At 39.3% G+C, this 11,438-nt stretch overlaps 1 protein-coding gene across 1 annotated transcript; it reads left to right on the forward strand.

The window, feature by feature from the left end:
* Positions 1-3,188: 3,188 nt before the first annotated feature.
* LOC132891147 (claudin-10-like) lies at positions 3,189-11,179 on the forward strand (the record flags this gene model as incomplete). The annotated part of the gene is made up of 5 exons (XM_060928612.1): positions 3,189-3,417; positions 4,650-4,811; positions 4,907-4,988; positions 5,087-5,191; positions 11,170-11,179. Coding segments are annotated over exons 1-5 (588 nt in total), but the record flags the coding sequence as incomplete, so codon positions are not given.
* Between the last annotated feature and the right edge of the window lie 259 nt (positions 11,180-11,438).

Below are 11,438 nucleotides of genomic sequence, written 5' to 3' on the forward strand. Positions count from 1 at the left end.
TGGGTGGTGGATGTTTGGATTTTTGCTTGTCTTGGGTTAACATCACCAATTCTTGACGGATCTTCACCAAATTTGACATGGAAGTCTGGCGGCAACCCAGAATTTTGAAAAACCTGGGCAATGCCCAGGTAACCTGCTAGTAATACATATAATATAAAGTAAAATACATGGTCTAACAGTTCTGCTAGAAACTAAACTAAACCAGTATTAAAAATAACGGCAGCAGAAGACATCATTTTCACATGTAAATATGCATTAAGAAATGATTTCAAGTACAACTTGGCTCAAGAATTTTGCTCTGGCTGTCACAGGGAATCCTCTCCCCGTCAAAATGACAGTTTTGATGTTATACAACTCTCATGATGCTTATCGCACACTCTGGCTAAAATCACTGGAAGTTAGCTTTACTCGGTGACACCATGCACAAAACACACACTTGCCAACCAAAATCAACTAACTACTGCTGTGACTACAACATAAATCAGACTATATCCGCTTCAGGAACACATCGAATAGAGTAGTTAAAAACAAGAAGCAAGTTAATATTATTCAAGCTGACGATAGAGAGCTAGCGTTAATATAACACTAGTTGAGTAACCCCATTAGTTAAAATTCCCCACTAAAATCCTTCACCTGAGTTACTATCATTTGACCGATTTCCAGGGGTTTGTAAGCAGGGGTCTTCAATTTTATCCACAAAGAGCCAGTGTATTATATTGCAAGTAGTAAGTAAGTACTGATGAATTTCTAAATGTCTGGCATTAGCAGTGTTTACATTGTCTCTGAGAAACAGAGAGTATGTTCAGAGACCTTCACTGATCATTGAGCTGCAGATTTGTTTAGCGATTCACATAGTGAAGTGATAAGATAAAATATTTTATGTACAACAGTATACAATAAAATAAAAATGAAATGGCAAGTCAATGTAATTATCAGACTATAGGCTGGCTGCTGTTCAGCTAAATCAAATAGCTCATGCATTTCTAATATTTAAAAAAAATAAATAAATAAAACCTGACCTGAGTTTGTGTAGAGCAGATCATCCATCCATCATCACTTATCCTATGTAGGGTCACAGGCAAGCTGGAGCCTATCCCAGCTGACTATGGGTGAGAGGCAGGGTACATCTTAGACAAGTCACCAGATCATCGCAGGGCTGACACATAGAGACAAACACCAATTCAGACCTATAGTCAATTTAGAGCCACCAATTAACCTAACCTGCATGTCTTTGGAATGTGGGGGAAACCGGAGCACCCGGAGGAAACCCACACGGGGAGAACATGCAAACTCCACACAGAAAGGCCCCTGTTGGCCACTGGGCTTGAACCCAGAGCCTTCTGGCTTTGAGGCAGCAGTGCTAATCACTACACCACCTATAGCAAATCAGTCTACACATATTGTGTTGAATGGTGTGAACAAATTCACAGGTTGTGTTCATTTTAAAACTACAAATGTAAGACAAGTAGCAAGTTAATGTTATTCAAGCTGAAGATAGTTGAGTAACAACAGGTTAGGTTAGTTGTACACATAGCTACATATAAAAAAGCTGAATTCTTCCAACAGAATTTTATTTAATATTGGCTCAAAATATGTAAACTAGAATGCTGCACATAATTTGTGTAACTTCTCTACACATTCCTTCTAAGAGTGTACAGTATGTCATTTGAACCTACTACTTAAACTTTATTTGGAAAATACTGGGCTGATACAGTGTTAAAACTTTTGATTGGCAGGGCATATACTGTATTAATGTGTTCAATTGTATAGTTTATGCAGTCAGACCAAGGGCTTAGAAATAAAAATCAATCAATCAATCAATCAATCAATCAATCAATCAATCAATCAATACAAGTAAAAAGAAAATGAAATAAAGGCACCTTCAGTATTATCAGGGCACATTAGTGATGTAAAAAAGTAGCAGACAAGCACATAAAAACAAAACAGGTTTTATTACTTTATTTACATTTAGGAAAGAAGAACTCAGTTGTGTTAACACGGTTTCCTCTTGTTGACTCCCAGGTGTGCATCACTGAAAAGGTCACACTTTGTACATGTGCATAGGATTGTGGGTGATTTAAGAATGCTGAGGATCCTCACTTGCATCCTTGAAAATTCTCTGAAAGAAGGACTCAGTCCTTGGTAGAACTCAAAGGATCCTAGATATTGAAATAATCCTTAATTGGGATTTGATAACATGACATTCTTGCAATGCAGCATTTAATGGAGTCTTCCTTGACACTGAGAAACACCCAATGTCTATTGTTGAACTTAATCTTCTAGTGACTCTCACGCCTCCTAATTCTGTAGCTCCAGCTCCGGCTCTATTTGCCCCCCCCCCACACACACACACACACTCTCTTTCCTCCAGCATGGGAGAAACCATGGCCTAATGGTTAGAGAAGCAGCTTTGGGGCCAAAAGGTTGCTGGTTTGATTCCCTGGACCAGCAGGAGTGGCTGAAGTGCCCTTGAGCAAGGCACCTAATCTCCAGGTTGCTCTGGGTATATTGTATGTCACTCTGGATAAGAGTGCCTACAATGTGATTTCAGTGTTCATGTTATCCTGGTCTGGGTGGCAGTAATGAATAAGTTTACTGTTTGGATTTGTGTGTGTCTATGTGCAGTCATCTGAATGTTGGCTGGCAGAACATTTTGTGAATTTTCTCTATTACAGAAATAATCCTCTATAAATGTATTTTGCTTTGGTTATATACATGAAGTCTATACCTTTTGACTTTTATTTCTTCAGTCCATAAAGGGCCATAGAAGAGTCTAGCAAACTCCTCTGGAGTTTGTTCTGGTTCAGTTAGTTTTCTTTCACTAATTTCCAAATGTATGCACTTTATTTCCTATTATTCCCAAAATGGGGATTTCTCATGAAATTAGTTTTTACAGGGGGAATTGGTTCTTGAGAAACATCTGATAGTGTTTAAGAAAAAAAATCACTCTTTAAGCAGCTGTTATTGGATCAGTCTACATTCCATGGTCACACCATGTCCTAAGGGGACAGAAGGAGCCATTTGTTTGAAGACTGTGACGAGTGAAGCCAAAGCCCTCCCTAAAGTGTAGCCAGTGCATGACTCATGTATGCTTATGTATCAGATGTGGGCTATCCTGGACTACCTGTATGAGGACCCAGTGAACATTTCTAAAAACACAGACTTTGGCTGAACGACAATCATAAACAATGACTAAAGTGATAATAGAAATAATAGCATTTCTTGTATCCACATCAGGCTGGGTACTGATGTCTGCCACTTTACCAGCAGACTACTGGAAAGTGTCTTCAAATGATGCAAGTATTGGTGCAGTGATTACAACAGCCAGCTTCTGGCGCAACCTCTGGAAGGTTTGTTTGATCGATTCTACTGGAGTTACCAACTGCAGAGACTTTCCATCCCTGCTCGAATTAGACGGTCAGCCTGCTCTTTTTCACCTAAAATACTGTCTTGTATGAGTGTGTGTGTGTGTGTGAGAGAGAGAGTGTGTTAATGAAAGAGGAATGTAGAGAACATTTTTATTCGAAAATGACTAAGTTCACTGAAATGTAACCAAAGAAAATGGATGTAGTTAAGAACAGGATTCATTTATCAGCCATCATGTCATCTATTGCTGTATTTTTCAAGGTCAGCTGTGATAACTGTCTATTAATCAGCACTCAACCCAAATCTCCTGGGGGGGAAAAAAGAAAAGTAATTTTCCACTCCTGAGAAGTGACCCTACTTATTAACATGTTGAGATTGAAATAACTGTTCCTAAAGCAGGTCTTTGAATTGTACCCATTCATGAAGAGCCTAAAAAATATAAAGCTGTTAAATGAATAAATTTTCTAGATATGTGAATTAAAGGTAGAAAAGCAAAGGGTGTAAAATATAGTAGTCCAAAAACAAATGTGGCTTTGTTTGAGATCAAAATAAGTCTTGTCAGCTTTCAAGCTATAATTACTCAGAAATAAGTGGTCAATTTGTAAGCAACAGCTAAGAAGCATGTTTAAATAGGCATGCATTGCTCAACATTACATTACATGTCACTACTGTTGTATGTGTCGTATGTGTTTTGAATTAAAAACAACAACAACTGTTATATCTTTAATTTACAGAGTGTTAGACATCATGTGAAAATATGAGAATGAATGTACTTGGTCTTAGACTTTAGATGTCACTCAGGTTTCACACTCATACTTGGTGTATGGTGTCAGTTAAGTTTTACTGAGATTATGCAAAATGTAAAAAAAAGGTATGCTAATAAGCCCCATTTCCAAATACATTGCAAGTCCATGTGTTAGTAAGGTGTCATTGAAATCCTGATGCTTATGACATGCTCCATACTTACTTGTTTACCTAAAATGATATTCATGGTTTTAATAAGAGGCTAAAGATAAGAAAAGGAGTTCTCAAATGGTCAGTAGCTGGGTTTCCATTAACCTGCTTAATATGCAATTTGAAATTGCAAAATAAAAAACAAAGAATTGAAACACATGAATTACAGAGAGTAACCATAGTTCTGGATTGAGCTCCGGACCCTGAATGCTGACCACTGTACTGCCATTATCATCTTTTGTTTAATTAATTCATAATTTGAATTTGCATATGTTAAGTATATTAATGAAGTATTTTCAAAATAGTTTTATGAAAATATTTTGTGATAGGTTACATCCAGGTGTGCAGAGCCCTGATGATTGCAGCTGTGTGTCTTGGTTTCTTTGCAATTGCCTGTGCTCTGGTGGGAATGAAGTGTACCAAAATTGGAGGAAATGATCAAGTCAAAGCCCGGATTGTATGCGCTTCTGGAATTCAATATTTTATTTGTGGTGTGTTATCTCTTCTTTGAATATCCTGTCTCTGTGCTGTGTTGGCTTGATGAGTTGAATTTCTTCTCAGATAAACCAAACTTCTGTAATTGCAGGTATCTGCTCTTTGACCGCCTTCTCGCTGTATGCCAACAGGACCATGAATGATTTTTTTGACCCTATGTTTATGGATATAAAGTATGTTCCTAATCATTTGACATAAGACTGAAGAAATGTTGTGACATGAGATTTGAGGTGACAGACGGCTTTAGAATAACTAGTTTGTTTCTTCTCAGGTATGAAATTGGGTCAGCCCTGTTCATTGGTTGGGCAGGCGCTATCATGTGCATTCTGGGAGGGATTGTGTTCTCCTTGTCACTGTTTGATATCTTCAGCAAAAGGTAATATGGAGGAAACAAACAAATTTTCACATGAAAACTGGAAATTTAGCAGGTTAACCGTTCTTCTAAACACACCCTTGTTAAACACATTTTTGTTGCACACAAGGTAAGTCATATATCTTTTGTTTCACAGTATTACCTTTGACACAACAGTGTCTAATTCATCTGTTATCATTTTACAGAAAGTATTTTGGCAGAAACAGGATACTGTAGCTTGGCATGTTAAAATATAAATTTCATTTATCTTAATATTATACCACATTTGGAAAGCAGTAATTACAAATGAACTCGTCAAACAGAATATTACAATGCCTTGAGCCTTTATATTGCAAGTGATGATTTATCAGATTTTATGCAGGACCTGTAAATAGCAAATCACCATTACAGTTGAGGAAAAGATTACATGTGTGAAACTACTTTATGGTGTGTTTAAGATGCAGTCCCCTCTGAAGATATTGGAATGGCAAGGCCAATTCATTAGTTTTTGCTGTACACTGAAGATATTTCGTTTTGAGATGAAAAGATGAATAAGATAGATCAGAATATCAATTAGATAGTTCAGAATTTCAGTTTTCATTTTTTGATATTTACATTTAAATGTGTTAAACAACATAGAACATGGCACCTTTGGTGGCAGCCCACCCAAGTTTTAGGTGAAGGTATTGGAATAGTCCTAAAATAAATTCAAGTAAATAACAGTATTTGGTTGCATATCCCTCATTTGCTATAAATCCATCAAGCCAGAAACCCACTAACATCGCCAAACTGTGATGCTTTTCCAGGCTTGTACCGCAGATCCTTTCAGTTGTTGTTTGTTTTGGGGGTCTCCTCTTCAGGAGGTGAAATGCTGCTCAATTGGGTTAAGGTCTAGTGACTGACTTGGCCAGTCTGACATCTTCCACTTTTTTTTTCCTTTGTTGTGTTGGCAGTGTGTTTTGAGTCTTCACAGGCAAAACCAAGAGTAAGCATTTAGAGCTATTCAATGTTCAACCTTTTCTAGCAGTACACTAGTGTTATCAACCTATCAGACATTTTAAATCAGTATAAACAAATTATTTTATCATCACAAGTCTGTAATAAGATTAGTCAGGACACTGTTGAGTTCCTGTGGATAAAGTAGAGCTGCCCCCTGAAAGTCAAATCATCAGTCAGAGACCCATCAGTCAACTGGGATTCTTCAATAATATGTACAGAGATAACATCTCAATGATGAATAAGGGACATTGTACATATATATTTTCATAGTCTATCAGGGCTAGGATGCACTTAAAAAATCCACAAGACAAGAAGTGCAGGTGGTTAACTGATGAGAAAAGTTGAGGTGGAGTGGTTAGTTGGTAAACTAGGCTATTTATAACCGTGTCTCAGATGTCTAAAGTATGGCAGCATTTCAAGCTTTTGAAGAACAACCCTAAATGCAAACTCTGAATGCAAGAATTCACTTCATTCAACAACATGTAACACACGATCATAAACCACATGAAATAGATAAGTTGCATAGCTAAATGACCATTTGGCAATGATCTGGGCAGATTTACTATACAGATAATGCAGGGAATAAGTCTATCTACAAGGCTAATTTACAATATGTGTTCTGTATATCTGCTAGATTTATTTCTTAGCTTATATATTAAAAATAAATAAAGAATTAGGCCAATACTGTTGAAGAAAAAATGTCAGTTATTTCATAGCAGGTAATGCTGTGAATTTAGTATAAAACATTTCATATGTTTATTTATTTGCACATTGTTTTTAAAGTTGAAAATGAAAAAAATGAGGCTATAAGAGCTTGATTTAAACAGAAATACATGTGTGCTGCCTGTCTCGTTATTCAACCAAATGTGTATTTGGAAGCCCACCATTATATGTTGGCAATTCAAATAGACCACAGTTCAAATCTTACATCAGATACAGCTGTTTTTAATTGATTTTTAAATGCCCAACAATATACTCCCATGACTTTATTGCATTTGATGAGGTCAAAATCAAGTAGTCTACAGTCACCAGCCACTTTAACAGGAATTTGTTTTTTCTCTCTCCGTGCTTCCATGGAAGGCGGTCGCATTTTCTACTCTCCCTCTCCCTCCTTTTTTCCCTGCTTGTGCTTCTGTGTCTTGTCTCATCTGCTGTACTTTTTGAAGAGACTCTTCCTGCATTACTTTCTAAACTAAAAAAAGCATGGAATTGATAAACTGGTCTCCTAACGAAATTGACACAGTTTTCTCGACGAGAAGTTTGGGTTCGGGGGAACCCGTTTGTCCTGCCGGAATGTTTGCGGCTGGTTACACGATGGATGCGTGGGAGCGGTGGCGGGTCATGTGCCTGGCAATTCTTTCTGTGAAGGACATTGAAGATATCTACCTATTCGGAACCATGATTACAGGACTTTTGCTGATTGGATTAGGCATTGCCCTGGTATATCGAGGAAATCAGACAATGGTGACAGCTGTTCAAAGCCCCACAAAGCTGCCCGATATGATTGGAGTGGTGGGCAAAGCTGTTGGCACTCAGACTGTGGACATTCAGAACTTTAACCACAAAATGGTTGTTATCTCGGAGCAGCTTTCAGCTTTGCAAGGACTACGTTTTTTGGAGATCAATTTGAATAGAATGGACGGAATGGACAGATATGGATGAGTGGTGTGGACGTGCAAAGACTGCGTCTGGAAAGACAAAACAATTAATATCTTATCGACATTCGGCACCCTGAGACAGCACTGGCCTCAGTTCAGGCCGTTGCTGAGGAAACATTTCCCCCTGAAGGTCACTGCCGGGAGACACTCTCATTCCTCGCATTCCTCTCTAACTCTCCACGGTCGCCATTTTTACCCCCAGTGTGACAAGCGGGTGCGTGACCAGCACCTTCATGGCTGCAGGAGCGGACGGCTGCTTGCTTGTGCTGGATTACCTCTACCTCCTCCCCTCCTACCCCTTACCCCTCCCCCCCACCCCTGATTGTAAAGAATTGCTGTGAGTTGCTATATCCTTCCTGGCAGCTCAAACCAATCTGGCCATTTTCCTCTGACCTCTCTTATCAACAAGGCATTTCCACCTACAGAACTGTCGTTCACTGAATGTTTTTTGTTTTTTGCATCATTTGGTGTCAACTCTAGAGACTGCTGTGTGTGAAAACCCCAGGAGATCAGCAGTTTCTGAAATACTCAAACTAGTCCATCTGGCACTAACACCCATGCCACAGTGAAAGTCACAGAGATCACAATTTTTCCCATTCTGTTGTTTGAAGTGAACATTAACTGAAGCTCTTGATGTGTATCTGCATAATTTTATACATTGTGCTGCTGTCAAGGGATTGGCTGATTAGATAACTGCATAAAACTACAGGTATATGGATGTACCTAATAAAGTGGCCAGTGAGTGCATATGAAAGAAAAGGGAACGCATAGTCAAATCTTTATATTGAACAGCCAAACCCGATTCAACCAAACAAATTAGGGTATAGCCCCATTGTAGAGTATTGTGACCCTATGTTTAGCTGCTGGTGAGCAGTGTGATGGAAAAGGGGAGGGGTGTGAGCCCCATGGTGGGCAAACCATTCACACTTCTCCAGAGTAACATAGGAACAGAGATAAAATGGACAGCGTAACTAAAGCTTTTTTCAGAGTAAAACCGGATACAACTGCCACAATAAAATGAATTCTTAAAGCCCTGAGTGTGCACTTTCATATGAGCCATTAATCACTACTGTGGACTGTGACATCATCAATAAATTCAGTGCTGAGTACCCCAAAAGAGAGAAAAAAAACACTCAAAAACAAAGAACAAAACAGAACATTTTTTGTCCTCTGGTAACAAGTTTTAAACATTCAGTCTAGCAGGGTGCACCTGGGCAACAAGAAACCTATCAGTCACATGTTCCAATACTTTTCTTCACTTGAAAAAAGGCAGGGTTCAAACAAAAGGTGGCATGTTCTAAGTTATTTCTATCTATCTATCTATCTATCTATCTATATGTATTTTTTTGCTACACACCAAGTCAAAAGATGAATATGAGATCCATCCATCCAGCCATCCATCCATCATCTGTAGCTGCTTATCCTGTTTTACAGGGTCGTGGGCAAGCTGGAGCCTATCCCAGCTGACTATGGGCGAGAGGCGGAGTACACCCTGGACAAGTCGCCAGGTTATCGCAGGGCTGACACAGAGACAAACAACCATTCACACTCACATTTACACCTACGGTCAGTTTAGAGCCACCAATTAACCTAACCCAGGGGTTTTCAAAATGTGGGAGAGTCAGCCCCCCTCAGAGAGCAAATAAACAACAGCGCCCCCCTTACAATTTTTGTTGTTGCTATATTTAATGTTCCATTCGTATTTTTAAAAAAATGGTTGTTGTACACATTTTTATTTTTTTTCTTTTACACATTTTAAACATCTGTGCTTTTTGAAAACATCTTTTTTTTACACATTTAAAACATATGAGCTTTATTAAAACCTCTTTTTTTACACATTTTAAACATCTGTGCTTTTTTTTAAAAAACATCTTGTTTTACACATTTTAAACATCTCATAGCATCATTAGCTAGCACCTCTTGGCAGACAACACACTGTGGCAGTGGAGCATCTTCAGATCCAGTCCATGAAAATCCAAGATTTAAATAATCGTGGTCATACTTCCTTCTTTTTTTGCTTGGCCCAGACTCTGTCTCCTCACTCACTGTAGCTTTAAGTACTAAAAATCGATCCATTTTGTCTCTGGCAAAGGCTAGCTGAAGTTCACTAAATGTCCGCAATAGTAACTTATTCTGGTTTATTTTTCCTCACGTTGTACCCCCCCCTGAAGAACTCTGGTGCCCCCTAGGGGAGGCGCACCCCACACTTTGAAAAGCCCTGACCTAACCTACATGTCTTTGGACTGTGGGGGAAACCGGAGCACCCGGAAGAAACCCACGCAGACACAGGGAGAACATACAAACTCCACACAGAAAGGCCTTCGCCGGCCGCTGGGCTCAAACCCAGGACCTTCTTGCTGTGAGGCAACAGTGCTAACCACTACACCACTGTTGTACGGTTGAGAAAAACAAAATGGTGGGGCATGTTGCTGAACTAACCGTGGACGAAATAAAAAACTCTGCTAAAACAAACCCTAAAAATTACAAAAAAAAACAAAAAAAGGCATAAAAATATTTGATGGTAAGAACATATCTTTTTTTCAAGAATTATTATTATTATGTCATTTTTCACAAATTGCGACTATCATTTCCCTGGTTTGTTTACATTCTAAGTGGAAATTATTTTGTCGGACATTTTGTATAAAGGGGCGGCACGGTGGTGTAGTGGTTAGCGCTGTCGCCTCACAGCAAGAAGGTCCGGGTTCGAGCCCCGTGGCTGGCGAGGGCCTTTCTGTGCGGAGTTTGCATGTTCTCCCCGTGTCCGCGTGGGTTTCCTCCGGGTGCTCCAGTTTCCCCCAGTCCAAAGACATGCAGGTTAGGTTAACTGGTGACTCTAAATTGACCATAGGTGTGAGTGTGAATGGTTGTCTGTATCTATGTGTCAGCCCTGTGATGACCTGGCGACTTGTCCAGGGTGTACCCCGCCTTTCGCCCGTAGTCAGCTGGGATAGGCTCCAGCTTGCCTGCGACCCTGTAGAAGGATAAAGCGGCTAGAGATAATGATTTTGTATAAAGTTTTTATTTATCAAATTTGCGAAAAATAAAAATGCTCTGTTTCTCAAAATCCAGTGAATGTGGATAGAATAAAAGAGTTATTCCACTCAATCTTGTTGTACAATGGCTTATAGCCAGCTCAGCACGATGTGCCACGTTGGCTATCAGCTCATGTACGACTCGATTTCAATTTCGACTGTGACTTCATAAGTCACATAATTAGTTGACTAAGATCCACCTGTGTGCAATCAAAGTATCACATGATCTGTCACATGATGTCTGTATAAATCAACCTGTTCTGGAAGGTCCCTGACTCTGCAACACTACTAAACAAGCAACATGAAAATGAAGGAGCACTCCAAACAGGTCAGAGACAAAGTTGTGAAGTATAGATCAGGGTTGGGTTATAAAAAAATATCCCAAACTTTGAATATCCCAGGGAGCACCATTAAATCCATTATAGCAAAATGGAAAGAATATGGCACCACTACAAACCTGATAAGAGAATGCTGCCCACCGAAACTCACAGACCGGGCAAGGAGGTCATTAAGTCAGAAATGCAACAAAGGCACCAAAGACAACACTGAAGGAGCTGAAAAGAGCCACAGTGGAGATGGGAG

The sequence above is a fragment of the Neoarius graeffei genome, chromosome 9 (genome assembly GCF_027579695.1).
Source record: "Neoarius graeffei isolate fNeoGra1 chromosome 9, fNeoGra1.pri, whole genome shotgun sequence".
NCBI classification, from domain to species: domain Eukaryota; kingdom Metazoa; phylum Chordata; class Actinopteri; order Siluriformes; family Ariidae; genus Neoarius; species Neoarius graeffei.